General features: G+C 40.6%; 1 protein-coding gene across 4 annotated transcripts in view; it reads right to left on the reverse strand.

Annotated features, from left to right (window-relative positions):
• Window positions 1–1,492: 1,492 nt before the first annotated feature.
• Window positions 1,493–20,991, reverse strand: part of LOC140196291 (endothelin-converting enzyme 2-like) — a 112,263-nt gene continuing 92,764 nt past the window's right edge. For all 4 annotated transcript variants that reach the window (XM_072255238.1, XM_072255237.1, XM_072255240.1 and 1 more), the window contains 5 exons: window positions 19,351–19,461; window positions 19,184–19,251; window positions 17,187–17,377; window positions 11,041–11,136; window positions 1,493–7,372 (listed from right to left, as the gene is read on the reverse strand). In XM_072255238.1, the coding sequence (XP_072111339.1) occupies window positions 7,196–7,372; window positions 11,041–11,136; window positions 17,187–17,377; window positions 19,184–19,251; window positions 19,351–19,461 (643 nt within the window). In that variant the 3' untranslated portion in view covers window positions 1,493–7,195. The remainder of the gene's footprint in view (window positions 7,373–11,040; window positions 11,137–17,186; window positions 17,378–19,183; window positions 19,252–19,350; window positions 19,462–20,991) is intronic.

Here is a 20,991-nt window from a genome sequence, read left to right on the forward strand (position 1 = left end):
TTCAGAGAGTTGAGCAATAGGGCACATCTTTTTGCTCTTCTCCTCTTTCAGCAGCTCATGGGGATGATTCCCTTCACAACTCCATGGTTCCCGGCAAGCACCCTCCTCATTTTCCCTTGCTACTGCAGATGACGCAACACACATCCTTTCATTTCTTCCCTTCACATCATCCGAGGTCCCAAACAATATTTCCAAGTGAAGCAGTGATTCACTTGCATTCGTTACACTGATTCACTAGTCTCCTCTACATTAGAGGAGAATGCAGATTAGGTAACTGCTTTGTGGATCACCTGTATTAGGTCCCCAAAGGATATGCCCAGCCTGGTTTGGCAGTCACATCTTCCTATTCCGCATTTCACAATTCCTATATAGTTTGCTCACTCTCCATTTGCTCCCATTCATTCATTGATCAGAACACCCTGTTTACAACGTATCCTCATGGTCACCCTGGTTTTACCCTTTCAGAGATATCCCCCCCTTCACCTCCATGCATCTTAAACCTTTTGTTTTCTCTCCTTCCCATTTCAGAAAAGTGTCTTCAATCTGGAATTTAACTGTTTCTCTGCTCACAGATGTGTCCTCACCTGCTGAATATTTCCAGCGTCTTGTGTTTCCATATTACTGTACTTTGTAATTGTTCAAATGTCCACCAGAGGGCTACAGCATCAAACATTCAAATGTATCAAGTTATGGACATACCATTCCTAATGGATTTTAAGCAGCAACAATATTTAGTCCATTAGTTAATATTAACTAATTTTACTGTAAAGTAAGATTCATTCCATTAACTTTTTCAAAACCGAATATTCAAGAAAATGTTTAACTATGCCAGAAAACAAAAATCAAAAATAAATTGCAAGTAACAGAAATCTGACATTTAAAAACAGAAAATGCAGGCAAAAAAAATCTCTGCAAAACAGGCATTATACTAAATTGCAGGAAATGGAATATTTGGGATAAGATCAGGTTGAGTTGTAAATATGGTAGTTAAGAGGGATTACACCTCTTTGTGATACCCAAGAAAACAAAATCATCCTCAGTGAGGCAAAATCAATCCCCAACTGCATGATTAACTCGTATGACCAGATTTTCCATTTCCCCCATCACTTTCTCTGTGTCAAAAAATTACTTCTTCATCTCTTTCCTAGTTCCAACAAAACATCTTCATTTTCAAACATTAACTGTGGTTCTCTTTCAATGGATGCGAACTGACTTACTAAATGTTTTCGGTACTTTTGATTCCATTGTGTCAGAGAATACTTCTAAATTTACTGTCACGAACAGTGGAAGAATATTTTGCCGCAGCAATAACATGTAACGGTAACATATAAAATTTGCTGTTTTGTTTAATGTTATTCATCTTTCTTAAACTCTCTGGAGAAGTACAATATGTCCACGCATCTTCTCCTTTAAGTAGCTTTTAAATGCAGCATTTTAATTTTCCAAGCAGTGTCTCTGGATGGCAAAAATTACTTTTCAATAATCAACACAGTTGTGATATTTAGAGTGCTTTATTAATGTTTACATAAATACTGCTTTAATGACACTCCACATTGTTTTTTTCCACAGAAGTTGAAGCAGTCAACATTTTCTCTTCAAGATAAGGCTTTTCTGACAATATGACATTTTCAAAAGAAACCGGTTGGATTCAAAGAGTAGTTGCCCAAAGAGGTAATGAATTAGTGATTTCAAATGTCTCAGCTATTAGTATAATAGTATCATATAAATATGACATTTTCTAGATCTTCAGCCTCTCCAGAGTTAAATACAAACACCACATTGCCTAAATCAGATACATCTTGATTATGTACTTGGAAAAAAAAAGTGAAAAACTTGGGTATTTGATGCTTACTAATCATGTCACAAACCCTCATAATACCATTCTAATTTTAAGATCAATCAAAAAATGCCTCTTGAAAAGTGTTCACTTTAAAAATTGCTGATCTATTAAATTATTCTGTATTTCTGCTTTGTTAGGTAGAAAAGCAGAATAAGTGAGAGATTACAAAATACTGATATACAGAGGGATCTGGGTGTCCTCATGTAGAAAACACAAGAAAACAGCATGCTGTACAGCAGGTAATCATTAAGGCAAGAATGCAGGCCTTTAATGCAAAAGGGATGGTGTGTAAAATCAGGAAAATCTTGCTACATCTATGCAGGGCTATGAGACCATACTTGGTGTAAAGCTGTGTACAGTTTTGGTATCCTTACTTTAGTTGGGATATACTTGAATTGGTGGTAGTTCAGAATGTTTTCTCAGTTGATTCCTGGAAGGAACAGGCTGGCTGAAGAATAATATTGAGCAGGTTGGGCCCACACTCTTTGGAGTTTAGAAGAATGAGAGCTGATTTTATTTAAACATAAGGTTATGAGGTTATTTAAGAAGGTGTATGCTGAGTGGATGCTTTCTTTCAATGGGTAATCTAGTTTTTAGAAATAAGGGTTATCCATTTTACTTGGGAATATTGAGGAACGTCTTAGAGAGCTGTGGAGACTAAATCATTGAATATATTAACAGACAAGATAGACTGACTTGATCTGTAGAAGCTCAGGGATAATGGGGAACAGGCAAAAAAGTGGAGCTGAAACCAGTATTAGATCAGCCACGTTCTTATGAATGGCAAAGTAGGCTTGTGGCTGAATAGCCTACTTCCACTCCTACTGCTTACATTCTTGGGTTCGGTATTTTTTAATTAGTCAATTACTTTGATATTAGTTGCTCAACTTCAGTCTTTCAACCATAGGATATTTCAAAAGCATCTCAAATGTATCTTAAAACTTGCTTACATGTCCAACAATCATGTTACGCTTTCAAGTAAGATTTGAAGTAAGATTTTGTTTCAAGCAGGGATCTCAAAAAGTGGATATTAAGAAGTGCAGTAGGATACTAGCATTTGAATGAAAATAGAAACATTTATATATACAACTACTGAATCAATCTGCTTTAGATCTAACCTATTTATTGCTTAAAATATTGATGAGTAAAAATAGTCATCTGTAACTATTTTGAATATTTGATTTTTCAGATTGTTAACAATAGGGAGAATAGAAAACTAAACTGAATACAATTTAAGGTGGAAAGTTTAGCCATTAGGGACAAAGTTAAGGCACAATTCCATGAGAATAGGTCACAGTCCATAGGACTTTGACTCAAATATATGTTTGGACAAATAGGACAAGAAAATGGAGGGAGAGACATGCAGAGGAAGAAGGTGGTTGTCACACTGAAAACCAGTCTCAGGTGATACATCTTGGATTGAAAGCTTAAATAGAAAAGACAGGGAGTGTTCAAAGCATCCACATAAACTATTTCTGAGATACCTTCATCCTTGATGGTCTCCTGCAAAAGCCAACTGGTTAAAAAAAAAACTTGAGTTTCCCAATGGTTTGAGAAAGAACTCCAAAAAAAGGAGAAAGAAGATCATCTTTATGATTTTGAAAAAGGTTGAAGGGGCAGGCAGGTGAGGACTTGGCTACATTGTGGTCCTGTTTGAGATCCACTTCAGACTGATACCACCTAATCTCTGTTCAACACCATATTGCTCCAAGGGAATTGCCAAATATCCAGTCCTGCACATAGATTGAATCTCCTTAGTAAAGTACAGGACTTTAGGCATGGATTGATTTGGTCCACCATTTGGATTTGAATTGGATCAACATTATGAGCCAAAACCACTGAAGACTTTGCAGTACCAAATTCAGAACTTGCTATTGCAACTCAGTCATAAAGCCCGCCAATAGCCCATTAGCCTTTCCTTCCTCCTCCAGATGCAGTGTTTAGTTACAAAATTTGATATACAGTAACTTGATTACTGGTTCACTGACTAGCGTACAGCTTTGGTAACTTCCCGTGTTGTGCGCTCAGCACAGCTTCACCCATTGTTTAAATCTTTTCAAATGTTTACCGGATTTGCTGATTTTTCTTGCATGATAAATTCATTTACTTTTTCTTGTTCATCAAAGATCCCTAATATCCAATGGCAGTGAATTGTTTACAAACAATTCATTACTATTGACCTATTGGTGAATTACTGAAAAAGGCTTGAAAAATGTCAAGACATAATTTAATGCAGACACAAGTTGCACTTTGGGTGGACAAACCAGGGCAGGACATACACAGTGGTTGGTTGGGCACTAAGGAGTGCAGTAGAGCATGAGATCCGGAAATACAGATCCATAGTTCCTTGAAAGTGGCGTCACAGGTAGATAAGGTCATACAGAGAGCTTTTGGCACATTGGTCTTTGTAAATCAAAGTATTGAGTACAGGAGTTGGGAGGGTATATTGTAGTTGTATAAGACATTGGTGAGGTGTAATTTGGAGTACTGTGTGCATTTCTGGTCACCTAACTACAGGAAAGATGTCAATTAGGTTGAAAGAAAATTTACAAAAATGTTGCCATGACTTGAGGACCTGAGTTATGGGGAAAAGTTGATAGGTTAGGACTTTATTTCCAGGATGATAGGAAAATGAGGGGAGATCTGATGGAGGCATATAAAATTAAGAGGGGTATAGATAGGGAAAATGCCAGCAGGCTTTATCCACTGAGATTGGGATAAGGGCAAAAGGTAAAATATTTAAGGGGAAAATGAGGGTGATTTTCTTCACTTAGAAGGTGGTGAGGGTGTGAAACAAGCTGCCTACGGAAGTGGTGGATACGGATTCAACTGCAACATTTAAGTTTGGATAAGTACACAGATGGGAGGTTATGGAGGGCTACTGTCCAGGTGCAGGTCAATGGGACTAGGCAGAATAAAAGTTTGGCATGGACTAGGTAAGGCCAAAGGGCCAGTTTCTGTACTGCAGTGCTCTATGATTCTAAATAACCTATGCCCGTGATTACAAAAAGGTAATTTCACAGTGTAGAATTGTTAGATATGTAAAACTGTTATCTACATTCATCTATACCTTCCCCTAAAGAAAAGCACTAACAAGGACATTTTATTGTGAGGGTGCATAAAATTACGTTATCTGTCCTTAGGGCAAAGGAGCCAGGGTTATACAAATTGTGTAATACAATGGAATTTTCTCATCATGACACATCAAAAACCAGAAGGTGAGTTTATATCTTTGTGGAAAGTTTCCAGGAAATGACATTTTCATATAACTAAGAATGGGACAAAATACCAAAAATCACACTGGAAAGTCTTTCCTGTACTATTTTATGGGTTATTTTAAACTGCCTGAGGTGTTGCTCTTTCCACTCTGCACTCTAAAGAGCAAGTGAGTGGGCTGGGGTGGGGACATAGAAGTGTAAGCAGGGATTCTCTTATAAAGGTAGGAGCCTCAGCGGAGTGGTCCTTCAATCTAAAGTTGAACAACATCTGTAGTCAGTATAAACAGGACATCACTCTTAAGAACTTAACGTTCTGATTTTCTGTTGCTCATTCTTGGCCCTCCATCATTCCTTTGACATAAACTGTCAATCACTTTGATGTTATACATCTTTGGTTCTTTAGAAATAAGTATTTAGCAGCAAAATTAACATAAAACATTCATGACATGATGACCAAAGATTAGGCAAGTCATACATGATGAACAATTACGATTTAAATCTCCACAGCCATGGCAGAAGAAAAAGGAGGAACATCAACCTTGTGTGTAAGGGGTAATATCATAGATTAAAGCACAATTCCAGCCAAAATTACTCACAACTCTCCATATTACCATGGTAAAACACATAAAGGCACTGGAATAAGAGTAAGTGCCAACCAACAAGTTATCAGTCCTCGTATAAACTTGAAAGTAGCTCTTACAAGTCACATCTAAGTAGTAATGCACACGATTGGGAATGAATTACAAAAGAACACTTCTTAAATAGCTATCTCCACCCACACCTATTACCACGGTATTCCTTTTCAATAACATCATGTGAACTATCCTAATGATGTCTATAGCAAAGTACTATTTACTTTCTTTGACCCTGCTAGGTCTTGAAAATAAGTTGACTTCTCCAGAAGTTCTAAAGCTTGTGATGAAGTGTTGCATTTAACACTGTAAGAGATAACTGGTGATGCCCATGCACATCGTAAGCTGCGATTGAAGAATAGGTTTACCTAGCAAGGCAAAGTAACAGTAAATATCTCATTGATCTGTAAACTTTTCCACTCCTCTCCTTTCTATAGTTATAGTTAAAATACCAAACACTGTCCATTGCCTTTCTACTCTTCAAAAATCCTTTTCCATAATTGTTAATTTAAACTGAAATTTGCAGGGATTCCTTAGACATTGTTATTTTGGTTGCATTCCCATTTTTAATATATTTTTCAAACAGCATTTAAAAACATGAGGTAATACCTTGCACAGATTGGGCTGACATTTTAGCTGTAACCGAGATTGCCATTTCTTTTTAGCTGTTAAGTCAGTAAAGTACAGTTCTGACTTTGGGCGCTAAATATGCCACAGCTTTACGTTTAAATACAGAATTTTCTTTTCTGCTTTCCCCCCCTCATAATCTGAAATTGAGCATTTGTACAAAGACTTGTGATCCACTACTACAGTTATGCAAATCAGTTGAATGCTTGCACTTTCTTGCTATATTAGCAAGGACAGGTAATGAGAAAAGTAGAATTCAAAACTTAATACTCTGTTAACGTACCAACAGATAAAATACAAACCGCCTGCACGATGCATTAGATGGTTATTCAGTTTCAGGCTGTAATATCAAATTCACAAGGAACAGGTACGATTCATTTTTATCATTCTGGTTTCTGAATGGCATTCCATGATTAGATTAAAACTTGAAAATATTTTAAAATCTATCCCCAAGTGTGCCAAATAAGCTAAAAGTTTCAGTTCAATTAAAAAAGCACAGCTTCAAGGTACCCTGTAATGATATGGACACTATCAATCTGCGTAGGAAATAAGCTTGTATCTACACCCCATACCCTGGATCATGTATTTTTTTTGTAAAATACATCAAATTATTCCAACTTCTTTCCTCAGAAAGCAGCTATAGACTGTTGTTCCATTTAAAAGCTTAGCCTTTGTATCCCATAGGCTAGTGATACACCAAACATGTACTATGTGTTTATAACATTAAGTAATTTTACATTTTAGTTATAAAAGTGCACAATATATTGTATGTCTTCGTTTATTATAATTTCTTCTCAGATCAGTGTTGCACTATACTATTGTTCCAATTTTTTTGTAAATATTATCCAGTGTAAAATTCCATTATTTTGCATTCACAACTACCACACCTCACACTGTTTTCCAGGATTCATTGGGGTTCCCGGGAGACAATTGAAATGTTCAGCAAAGTCTTTGGAATTTGATAATGCTCCAATAACCCGAATTTTTTCTGGGCTGTGTGGATCAGTAATAAGGCCTTCATGTGCACTCTCCGGTGTACGCACTGAACACCACACCTGTGAGATAATAAAATCATATCAATTACCATTAATTTCCTGTAAATGACCAAAATAGTATAAATTCTACCACGCTAAATAAAAGAACTAAATAGAAGATCATTTAAAATAACTAGCAATCCAATTTCATTAAACTGCTTATCACACTGGCAGCCAAATTTTAAAGCTACGGGATCATTGAAGAAGTAATCCTTTGAGCATGTGCTCTTATGCAACATCACCACTGAACAACGCACACAAAATGCTGGAGGAACTCAGCAGGCCAGGCAGCATCTATAGAAAAGAGTACAGTTGACATTCCGGGCCAAAACCCTTCAGCAGGAAGAGGCAACTGTACTCTTTTCCATAGACGCTGCCTGGCCTGCTCCAGCATTTTGTGTGTGTTGCTTGGATTTCCAGCATCTGCTGATTTTCTCATTTATGACCACCAATGATCCATGATTTGATTTCACATATTCCTCCTTGGCCCTTATCCTCTGATACCTCTGGTTGAGAAAAGTCTTAAGAATTTTCCCATAAACAGCAACTTTGTTTTACTCCAAGATTCACTTTCTTTTGTCCCATCTGCACCACTTAACTATTTTATACCTTTAGCAAATATTTGCCTGCATTGCAAAAAACAAAATTTTTGACTATTACCTCTATTCCATTTCAATAACCTGCAGATGAGGGCATTAAGGGCAATGCCTGAATTTACCGTCTATCCTTAAATACCCTTACAATGTGGCAAGGCAATTTCTGAAATGCCTGCAATGTTTCTATGAAATCACTTTCACAATGCAATTGAATAGGAAGTTCTGGTATTTAAATATATAGTACTGTGCAAAAATCTTAGGTACCCTGGATTTTTAATATAAATTTTGTTTTAGATATTTATTTTTTGTCCTCTGCATTAGTGTGTCAGTAGAAAAGAGCAAATTTTAGATTTCCAAACATTAATTTTCCAAAAAGTTAAATGTTAGAGAAACTTTAGTATTTCGTTAAATAACATATACAGTTTAAGATGTCACCAGTGAAGCAAAGCAATGATTTACTGGCAGCAAAAGCAATTATTAATTACTTTATTAATCACACTTTTTCTCACTGCCATCAATGGCCTGTAACTTTCCCTTGAGTCGAGCTTTCGAAATGCCTGTACAACCTGGAGTTTTTCTGGTGCAAACTGAAGTCTCGAAAGTGCAGTATGGTTGCAGTGTGGCACGAGTGGGACGAATCGAGGTGGTGGTAGAGCCCAGGTCCAACAAGGGAGAGGTTCCAGAGGATTGGAGGGTTGCAGATGTTGTTCCTTTATTTAAGAAAGGGAGTAGAGATAGCCCAGGAAATTATAGACCACTGAGTCTTACCTCAGTGTTTAGTAAGTTGATGGAGAAGATCCTGAGAGGCAGGATTTATGAACATTTGGAGAGGTATAATATGATTAGGAATAGTCAGCATGGCTTTGTCAAGGGCAGGTCGTGCCTTACGAGCCTGATTGAATCTTTTGAGGATGTGACTAAACACATTGATGAAGGAAGAGCAGTAGATGTAGTGTATGTGGATTTCAGCAAGGCATTTGATAAGGTACCCCATGCAAGGCTTATTGAGAAAGTAAGGAGGCATGGGACATTGCTTTGTGGATCCAGAACTGGCTTGCCCACAGAAGGCAAAGCATCTTCACTGTACAGAATTTCTCTTTTATGTATAAGAACATAAGAAATAGGAGCAGGAGTAGGCCATCAGGACCATTGAGCCTGCCCAGCCATTCAATAAGATCATGGCTGATCTGTTCATAAACTCAGCTCCATCCACCTGCCTTTTCCCCATAACCTTTAATTCCCTTACTATATAAAAACCTATCTAACTGTTTCTTAAATATATTTAGTGAGGAAGCCTCAACTGCTTCCCTGGGCAGAGAATTCCACAGATTCACCACTCTCTAGGAAACACATTTTCTCATCTCCACCCTAAATCTTCTCCCATAGAAACCATAGAACATTACAGCACAGAAACAGGCCTTTTGGCCCTTCTTAGCTGTACAGAACCATTTTTCTGCCTAGTCCCACTGACCTGCACCTGGACCATATCCCTCCATACACCTCTCATCCATGTACTTGTCCAAGTTTTTCTTAAATGTTAAAAGTGAGCCCACATTTACCACTTCATCTGGCAGCTCATTCCACACTCCCACCACTCTCTGTGTGAAGAATCCCCCCCTAATGTTCCCTTTAAACTATTCCCCCTTCACCCTTAACCCATGTCCTCTGGTTTTTTTCTCCCTAGCCTTAGTGGAAAAAGGCTGAATCTTGAGGCAATGTCCCCTAGTTCTAGTCTCACCTACCAATAGAAACAATTTTCCTACTTCTAACTTATCTATCCCTTTCAAAATTTTGTAAGTTTCTATAAGATCTCCTCTCATTCTTCTGAACTCCAGACAGTATAGTCCCAGGTGACTCAATCTCTCCTCATAGGTTAACCCCTTCATCCCTGGAATCAATCTGGTGAACCTCCTCTGCACTGCCTCCAAAGCCAGTATATTCTTCCTCAAGTATGGAGACCAGAACTGCACACAGCACTCCAGGTGTGGCCTCACCAGTACCCTGTATAGTTGCAGCATGACCTCCCTGTTCTTGAATTCAATCCCTCTAGCAATGAAGGCCAACATTCCGTTTACCTTCTTAATAACCTGTTGTACCTGCAAGCCAACTTCTTGCGATTCATGAACAAGCACTCCCAAATCCCTCTGCAAAACAGCATGCTGCAAACTTTCACCACTTAAATAATAATCCGCTCTTCTATTATTCCTTCCAAAGTGGATGATCTCACATTTACCAAAGTTGTATTCCATCTGCCAGACCTTGGCCCACTCACTTAACCTATCTGTAATCCCTCTGCAGACACTCCACATCCTCCGTACAATTTGCTTTTCCACTCAGTTTAGTGTCATCAGCAAATTTTGCTACACTACACTCAGTCTCCTCTTCCAAATCATCAACGTACATGGTAAACAGCTCCTGGCCCAGCACCGACCCCTGCTGCACCCCACTCACCACTGACAGCCAACCGGAGAAACACTCATTTATACCAACTCTCTGCCTTCTATTGGTTAACCAATCCACTATCCATGCCAATACACTTCCTCCAACTCCATGCATCCGTATCTTATTTATAAGTCTCTTGTGCGGCACCTTATCGAACGCCTTTTGGTGAAGACTCTTACTGAATATACTGAAGACTTTTGCTCAGTACTGTACAAGGGAACATATAGACAGGATTGCTATGTGTTTCCCAGGCACAACGTGTATGACATGGAGGGAAACCTTCAGATGGAGGTGGACACAGTGCTTGTTACTTTTGCCTTTCCATTCCAGGTTTAGAACATCCTACTTGAGTAGCTGAGGTGAGTAACTACAGTGGTGTTAACTTTGGCAATGCCTTTTAGTATCTCACTCCCACGTTACTCACAATAGTAAGTACTCTACAAACACCCTCCTTATCCCAATTCAGACAGCTGACAGAACAACTGCAAACATTATTTGAGGCCAATTTCCGAAGTGACCTCCATTTTCAAAAAATGTTTCAGAAGTTTATATTCAATGTTAACTTTGAAATCAGTCAACCAAAGTCCTTAAAAATAAAGAATAAAACCAGTAATTTTCGTCCAATCTATCTGAATTTTCAGTTTTTCTTACTTGTGCAAATCCTACAAAAAAGAGTTGGTGGTTGTTCAGCCCAAGAGCAGGCAACAGTTTCTCTTCGCCATTCCGTTTCACCCAAGCTTTGTAAGCCTGAAAATTGCATGAAACATGATTAAGGTTGCAGTAAAGTAGGTCAAAATTCACTAAACATATTAAGGTTAATGCCAACTCATCTTCAGGAAAATTTTATTCACCTGCCACTCTCCAGTTCAATTTCCCATTCCCTTTTCCCAAGATTCTTAAATATTTGTTGCATAAATGTTTTATCCACACCTCTAGACATTATTCCCACCAGTCTAGCTTCTAATCAGTTTATATGTTACTAAATCAAGAAAGGAGAGAGAGCAGACAGTGAAGTGTGCCCCGTGGCCATTCCTCTCAGCAACAATATACCCCTTTGGAGGGAATGTCCACAACAGGAACAGTCATGTCAGTGGCACTGTGGCTGGCTCTGAGCAGCAGAGGGCAACGTCACACAGATCAATAATTATAGGAAACTCAATAGTTCAGGGGAATAGACAGGAGATTCTATGGAAGCAGAAGAGCTGCCAGGATAGGGTGTTGTCTCCTGGGTGCCAGGGTTGATGATGCCTCAGACCGGCTGCAGAACATTTTTAAAGGGAAGGTATGCAGCCTGATGTCATGGTGCACATTCATACCAATAACATGGGGAGAAAGGGGGAAAGAGGTCATGCACGGTAAGAATGGGGAGCTAATGAAGAGCCTGAGAAGCAGGACCTTGGAGGTAGTAATTCCTGGTGCCAGTGCCAGTCAGGGTAAGATAGAACAGATGATTGTGGGATCAGGTGTGGATCGGGAGCGGTGACCTCGTTAAGACGTCGGTATCGGCACATCAATGGGAACCACCACCGGACTTGGGGACCACATGGAGGGGTGAATTCCAGGGGCTATTAAGCTGTCGTACAATGCCGGGTCTTTCACCGTTGACCAGATCTGCCTTTGGAGTTGCCAGCTTTTCTGTGTGGGTATGGACTGGTGGGCCAATTGTGGAAATGTGGTGCTCGATTCCATGTTTTATGACTGTAGTGGAGAATGTGGGCTTGGTGAGGTCTGGGAATTCACCCAGTGATCGAGTAAGCTCACATGCAGTGGTGCATGCTCTTGACAGAATCATTGTGACGAACTTACTGAGGGAGCAGGGTAACAACCCAAAATCCTTGAACATCCAAAAGCTGACAGTTCTTCAAATCAACCAGCAGTCCTTGGGCACACAGGAAATCTACACCGAGCAGAAGTCTAGCCACTTTAGCCAGTACAAGGTCCCATGTGCAACATCATCTGCTGAAGCAGAGCGTCACCCATCATGTCCCACAAGTCAGGATCCTGCTGCCGCTGGAGTGAGGGTTTGTCACTCTTTGCCTTCTCATCAATATGCAATGCCGGCTGCACACTCACTTGAGCACCTGTGTTACATAGGAAGCGTCGGCCTGAAAGGGTGTCCATAATGAACAGCAGACCCCCCTGGCAGCTGGAATCCATGGTGTTCACAGACATCTAACATCTAATGTCCCAATGCGCTGGCACTTTCGAAGTTGCAAGGCGGTCAGCACTTCCTAGCATTCGTACCAAAGCTAGCATGGTAAAAACACAGGCCCAGTGTTGTCTGTTTCACAGTATTAGTTAGTAGTGGTAACTTTGTGTGCTTATGTCAGAGGCCTTGATGACCTAGTTTACTGAGGCAGTGAAATGAGGAGTAATTATGCATTGTTGCTGGCTGAATGTAGACCATCAGCCATTTCACAAGCTCTCAATAGTCCTTCACGGGTGCATTAATGAGGGCAATGCGAACTTGAGCAGGCATTTCCTGCATGAAAAGTTCTTTAAATACAAAACAAGGAGTTTCAAAGCGACTGGGTTGGCTGACATGTTCAATAATGCTGGAATCTTCCTGGAGCATCAAGGTCATCAACATAGATTTTTGCAAATAAAACAATGTGAAGCACTTTTTGTTTATGAAAAATGGCAACATTTATTGTACCTCAAAAACTGAACACAAAGTGCAGTAACAGAACTTCGCATAATGCATCATCACATCAGACCAGCCTCTTAAAGTAAACCCCAACTCAATGTCAGTGGCTGTGAACTGTGTACATTTCCACTAATTACATTACCGTACAAGGTTAGATAAACTTGTTTTCTCTGGACGGCAGGAGCTGAGGGGAAACCTGATAGAAGTTTATAAAGTTATGAGAGGCATAAATAGACAGGAAATACCTTTTCCCTCTGATACTAGAGGGTATACATTTAAGGTGAGGGGGGTAAGTTCAAAGGTGATGTGTGGGGCAAGTTGCTTTTGTTTTGTTATACACAGACAGTAGTTGGTGCCTGGAATGCACTGCCAGGGGTCATCTTGGAAGCAAATATTACAGAGGTATTTGAGACTCTCTTAGATAGGCACCTGACAGGGCAGAGAATGGAGGAATTGTGTAGGCAGAAGGGGTTGGTTTAGTTAGGAATTTCATTTGGTTCAGTTCAAATCATGGGCCGGAGAAGCTGTTCCTGTGCTGTATTAAGGTCTATATTAATCTGGAGTCTGACTTCATAGACTGGCAGATGTTGATTTCTCCATTATCATCTTGCCCACTTTAGCTGTGTTGGCATCAGCTGGCCCAGTAGGCTGTATGACACTGATGTCCTTCTGTCTTTGAAACATTCAACTGCAACACTGACTCTGTCAATCAGATTCCCGATGAGCAGATAAAATTCTATGAATTCATTTTTTTTGGATTATGAGGACACTCAGTTCTCGTTTATTGTCATTTAGAAATGCATGCATTAAAAAATGATACAATGTTCCTCCAATATGATATCACAGAAACACCGGACAGACCAAGATGAAAACTAACTAAAACCACATAATTATAACATATAGTTACAACAGTGCAAAGCAATACCGTAATTTGATAAGAGCAGACCATGGGCACGGTAAAAAGAAAGTCTCAAAGTCCCGATAGCCCCAACATCTCACGCAGACGGTAGAAGGGAGAAACTCTCCCTGCCATGAGCCTCCAGCGCCGCAAACTTGCCGATGCAGCATCCTGGAAGCACCCGACCACAGTCCGACTTTGAGTCCGTCCGAAAACTTCGAGCCTCCGACACTGAGCACCATCTCTGCCCAGCGCTTCAACCCTACCCCAGCCGCCGAGCAACAAGCAAAGCTGAGGATTTGGGGCCTTCCCCTCCGGAGATTTCCGATCACACAGTAGCGGCAGCAATGAAACAGGCATTTCAGAAGTTTCACCAGATGTTCCTCCATGCTCTCACATCTGCCTCCATCAAATCAGAATAGTGCACGGCAGCCTACTTGACAAATAATAAATATTCATCACCGGAGAGGCAGCGCGTGCTGCGTCGCGCCATCTTCTCCTCCTCATAAGTCACCACCCTAAATACTTGCAATATTTCTGCTGATATATGGCCAGATACTGCCACCAATTACAATCCTTAATTACATTCTACCAGGATTTCAATACAAGGGCTGTAGATGTACACCTATGATACGTTCTGTTTTTATTACTTTTAAAAGGGGAGCTTCTATCCCTGTGTATTGCCCTTCATGGTTGCTAACCAAGCTATTAAAAATCTGACGGTTCTTCCCCCCGCCTCCACCCAAAGAAAGCAGTACTTCACTATTTTCTGCAGTGAATTCTTTCAGACAAATGTCTGATCTTCCCCTTCAGCCAATGAAGTCTTCTTTCAAAAATAGATGACTTAGGATGGTACTTTATGAAATGGTTTCTGAAACTGATTTAGGTACTGATAACACTGATTGGCTTAGAAGTTCACTATCATACAGCATTTTCCAGTGTTGCGCAACAGAATTTTATCAAGAACTCAGTCAAACACTTAGTGCAGCAGTCCACAGGAAATGGTTTCTGGATCCTCTGTGCAGATCACTGAAATACACTTGGAGGCTACTGAGAAGAACAGACATAAAATGGTATCAAAACATACTCTGACACCTTCTTCAAGATGGCACCAGTGAGCAACGCGACCATCAGCAACTCCTGCAGACAGTTCTCGAAACTACTGCTTTTACTTCTTTCAAATATGATCTCACTACTAAGCTGCGCGCAGTTAGAACCTGTGATTCACATTTTGGTGGCATGTTTTTGTGCTGATTGAGCGATCTTGGCGCTTTGCTGTCTCCAAGGGTGTTCAGTGAGGTTGGGCACGGCTTGAATGCCAGGCGCGAGCCCGTGATCAACTCCACTGCTTCTCTCCCACTGAAGTGTCGGGCAAGGCACTGCCTGCCTCGGTTGACCGGTCTTCCTCTTCCTCTCACTAACTGCTGTTGGATGAAGGTGCAGGAGTCTTGGGTTTCACGTTGCACGGATTGATCAGCGAGGCTGAAGACTCGTTTTGGGGGGCTTTGAGGTTCATGTTGCACATGATCCAAGATTCCATTTACTCTTTTCTTGGTTTTTTTGAGCAGATTCATCAGGGCAATCGATGCGGACTGGGGCGCTTCAGCAAAGAATGGTTCTGTGGCCTGCAGTCAGCTAATGGAGCAGCCCTAAACCGAACAAGACTGAACTCTTGGTCTGCTGTTTGATATTCTATGTGTTGCTCGCTCGATATTTGCCATTTGCACAATTTGCTCTTTTTTCACACGTTAGGTGTTTGATACTTTCTTGAACGGGTTCCATGGTGTTTCATTGTTTTGTGGCTGCCTGCAGGAGGACCAATCTCAGAGCTGTACTCTGTATACATACTTTGACAGTAAATGTACTTTGAATCCTTTTGAATATTGCTTGTACAGAATCCTTCTCCGTATCTTAAGTGTATGAACAGCAACGTTCTCTGCTATAGCCTTTAACTGAGGGACTGAAGCTATCTTCAGCACAAGTTAAAGGAAGTCTAGGGCTCAAACTTCATCATCTCCCAGTTCATCCCCTTTGAAATAGTTTTCTTAGTGTTTGCTCCCCTGCAGACTCTTCCATCCCCTGACCTGCCAACACCATCGGATGAGCTGATCGTATATTTGGCCAGCTCCTCAATTACCTCTCTAGGTGCCCCTTACGTCCAACCTCAATGCAATGCTCTCTCAGGGCATCTTGACCATTAGCCCTTTTTCCACTTGCACCCCTTCAGTTAAAATCCTATACACCCCTCTCCCAGCTGATCTTCCTCAAACCGATTTCTACTGTTGACCCAACTCCCTCAATCCAACATCAGTCTCACTTACTAATCCTCTCTCTCTCCTCACTTGATCCTATCTTTTTCCTCACAGTCTTGTCTACACCATATTCATGCTTCTCTCCCAAGCAGTCGGTTTTAATCCATTTTGCTATATAATCTATATACCACAGTCTACAGTTTGCACATCATTAAGAGTTTAGTCATCTTTACCTTAGTCCACCCACTCAAGATCCAATACAGTCTGTCCCCCCCACCCCCCACACCTCCCAGTTTCACACTGTTGGAAGAAAAGTCTTTGCTTGCACCAAGTTCAAAAGGAACAAGTTCCCCTAACAGCACCATCCGTATCAGCTCTGGCCCACTTTATTTGCCAGCTATCAACACAATTTCAAATACAGGTGTGCGCCTCTTAACGTCCATTCGGACAACGTCCGATCGCATAAACGTTCGTAGTCCTGATCGGAGAACATGATGTAGCGGACGTAACCAATCTTGTGTATCGCGTGTCTCGAGTGTAGTAGCGTTATCTCTCCGTTCAATTTTCTTTCGAAAATATTACCGTAAAGTGCATCATGGCTTCCAAACGCAGGTTATTCGACCTGAAACTCTTCCAGTGGAACACTATGAGGAAGTTGAGAACAGCCATGTGGATAATCCTGATCATCTTTGATAAATTGTGTGTGATATAGGCTAAGAAAGTGTTTACATAAAAGTTTAAAAAGTGAAAAAAGCTAAAAAGGTTAAAATGAAATAAAAATTATAGTGTATGTACGTATTATAGTGTACAGTATACAGTTTTAGTGTAAGTTCTTGGCTATTTAGTCAATACAGGTACACTACAGTACTCCATATAGGTCTGCTAAGTAATAGTGTTCGCGCAACGTCCAAATCACACAACATCCGATTTCACAGGATATATCGTGGACGTTAAGCGACGCACACCTGTATGCCTATATTTAAAGAAAAGATCAACTTACGTGATATGCAGCTTTGAGGCCTCCGCTGTCCGCAATATTTTCACCCAGTGTCTGCTTTCCTTTGATATGTTCTCCATTTACAGTGTACTGGTTGTACTCGTGGATCATACACTCAGTTTTATTCTTAAAAGTTTCAAGTGAAGAATTTTGCCACCATGGTCGTAAATTGCCATCCTTGTCATGTTCTCGACCTGCACAAGGTAATGTTACATAACGCTATATAGCCAATATAACACTGTGGCCCATAATTTCTCTTCATTTATGCAAGTGTAAGGGGTTTGTTCTTTTATGTTACTGCGTAGGCTAATTAAAATGGCTTCTTTGTTATGTTACAATTAAAACGGCTTCTTTGTTATGCTAACTGCTAAGAAAGTTTTCCTACTAGCAGCTTGTTTGGATTATGTTATTGATAAGAGAGTGAACGCACTAATTGGGATAGATGTTATTCTTTCTAGTGTGTCTGTAAGTTATCGTGATGCGCGGGTTTTTGGGCAGAAGGCATGATGGACAGCTGGAGGATGGACAAGGTGCTGTGAACCGGTTAACGGGGTCGTACCCCGAGCAGGAGTCCGAGGTCCAGGGTCTTCGGCGAGGAGAGGAGACGGAGACAGACTCATGTGGAGTGTCTGGTCGACCACCGTGGTTGGTCCCAGGCGTCGGGTCGAGGTGATCAGAGGGGATCGAATGGTGAAGGGAGGATTGTTACTAGAGCTCCAACTGTTTGTGCATGAAGAGATTGAACTTTGATAAGTGTGGCGCCTTTTATTTTCCTTTTATATTTTATCTCTATTAATTATATAGTTCCAGTAATATCTATAAACTGTAAATCATTTAATCGTATCTGGTGTATTGTCTGTTATTTGGGAGGGGTGGGGTACATCACACAGCATCCACACAAACTAATTACCCAGTTTGGCAGGGCTGAAGGCTGCTTCCGCTAGATGACAGTGAGTTGAGCAAGCCTGAGGCTTGCCAGGGGGGCTACACAAGTTAAAAAGACCGACAGAAAACTTGGCAGAATCTGATTGCCAAATTTAGCATCTTCTTTACAATGAGAATTTCTGTCAAAGGAAAACTTCTCCCCGCACACCTATGTGAAACATTACATTCAAAGGTAAAGTTGCTGGGTGTATGGGAGATTTCAGCTGCAGAATTAGACATTCTCCATTTATTGCAGAAGGTTGAGAAGACTTTTGAAACATGTAGATGCTGGCTTGCTGAGGGTCAGAGATTATCAGTTTAAACATTTTGGTAGAATTTACAAGAGGATTATTTATTAATGTGAAGGGCAATTACGACCTCGAATTCACTGCCTCCAAATGCATTGAAAATGAGAATTAATCGGAGCCTTCAAAGATAACTGGTTAGCTACTAGATGGGAAGAATTTGCTAATTTATGAGAAATGAGACTGACAAGATTCCAGGGACTTGATGAATAGCCTCCTTTCATCCCGTAACATTTCTATGGTTCTATGATACAGTATATGTAATTGAACTGAAGTTTGCTTTTAATAATAATAATAATTTCTAATAATAAGTCAGCTTTTGCTCTCCAAGGTTGCTGAGCACTTCCAGAATTTTCTGCTTTTGTTATATTTATAACTATATCCAGTGGTGTCACCATTACATCTCTTACTTCTCAAGGAATAAATACAAATCTCTTCTCAAGCCCAGTTGCAGGTGCACCCCACTATGGTAAATCATACCAGATAGGCCAACTGCAATTGGAATATAATTTCCAACTCAGCAGAAGCTGAGTAATGTTTGATTTTTATTCTGCAAACCTTCCACGAGCCTGGCCTGTCCCATTCCAATAAAGAAAGTAAATTGCTCCAAAACAATAGAGGTCCACTGAGTCAGAGTATCTATCTTAATACTTAAATAATCCCTGTCTTAGTTAGGATGAGCCCTGGTAAGAGATACAAGTTTAGGCCTGCAAAGTTTCAGTGACAGAATTGTGAAGTTGTAATTTTTTGGAATTTCAATCTTTTTTGTACCTTGGTCATCAAAGGCATGTGTTAATTCATGGCCCATTACCATTCCAATGCCACCAAAGTTCAGAGATCTGCAGTCAAATCAAAAAGAAACATCAGAAGTTCAATCTTGGTATAATGGAGATTTAATGAAGATGTCGGCTCACAAAAAAGTCGATGGAAGTACTTACTTTGGATTATTTCTGGCATAGAATGGTGCTTGCAGAATACCGGCAGGAAAGACGATCTCATTTTTTGTTGGCACGTAATATGCATTGACGGTAGGTGGTGTCATGCTCCATCTATACACAAAAGTACAGGATTAGTTGTTCCATCTGTTCGTAATCATGATTTTACAGCATGTAATTAGTCAAGTTTATTGTCATTTAACTATATACATGTATACCATCAAACCAGTTTCTCAGAACCAGGGTGTAAAACACTGTAGTATACATAACACACAATAACTTAGAAACATAGAAAACCTACAGCACAATACAGGCCCTGCTGCCCACAAAGTTGTGCCGAACATGTCCCGACCTTAGAAATTACTAGGCTTACCCATAGCCCTCTATTTTTCTAAGCTCCACGTACCTATCCAAAAGTCTCTTAAAAGACCCTATCGTATCTGCCTCCACCACCGTTGCTGGCAGCCTATTCCACGCACTCACCACTCTCTGCGTAAAAAACTTACCCCTGACATCTCCTCTGTACCTACTCCCCAGCACCTTAAACCTATGTCCTCTTGTGGCAACCATTTCAGCCCTGGGAAAAAGCCTCTGTCTATCCACACCATCAATGCCTCTCATCATCTTCTATCAGGTCACCTTTCATCCTCTGTCGCCCCAAGGAGAAAAGGTTGAGTTCACTTAACCTGTTTTCATAAGGCATGCTCCCCAGTCCAGGCAACATCCTTGTAAATCTCCTCTGCACCCTTTCTATGGTTTCCACATCCTTCCTGTAGTGAGGCAACCAGAACTGAGCACAGTATTGCAAGTGGGGTCTGACCAGGGTCCCATATAGCTGCAACATTACTTCTTGGCTCCTAAATTCAATTCCACGATTGAAGGCCAATACACCGTATGCCTTCTTAACCACAGAGTCAACCTGCGCAGCTGCTTTGAGTTCCTATGGACTCAGACCCCAAGATCCCTCTGATCCTCCACACTGCCAAGAGTCTTACAATACTATATTCTGCCATCATATTTGACCTACCAAAATGAACCACTTCACACTTATCTGGGTTGAACTCCATCTCTCTCTTCTCAACCCAGTTTTGCATCCTATCAATGTCCCGCTGTAACCCCTGACAGCTCTCCACACTATCCACAACACCTCCAACCTTCGTGTCATCAGCGAACTTACTAACCCATCCCTCCATTTCCGCATCCAAGTCATTTATAAAAATCACGTAGAGTAAGGGTCCCAGAACAGATCCCTGAGGCACACCACTGGTCACCGGCCTCCATGCAAAATATGACCCACTACAACCACTCTTTGCCTTCTGTGGGCAAGCCAATTCTAGATCCACAAAGCAATATCCCCTTGGATCCCATGCCTCCTTACTTTCTCAATAAGCCTTGCATGTAGTACCTTATCAAATGCCCTGCTGAAATCCATATACACTACATCTACTGCTCTTCCTTCATCAATATGTTTGGTCACATCCTCAAAAAATTCACTCAGGCTCATAAGGCACGACCTGCCATTGACAAAGTCATGCTGACTATTCCTAATCATATTATACCTCTCCAGATGTTCATAAATTCTGCCTCTCAGGATCTTCTCCAACAACTTACCAACCACTGAAGTAAGACTCACTGGTCTATAAT

This window comes from Mobula birostris, chromosome 4 (assembly GCF_030028105.1).
Source record: "Mobula birostris isolate sMobBir1 chromosome 4, sMobBir1.hap1, whole genome shotgun sequence".
NCBI lineage: Eukaryota > Metazoa > Chordata > Chondrichthyes > Myliobatiformes > Myliobatidae > Mobula > Mobula birostris.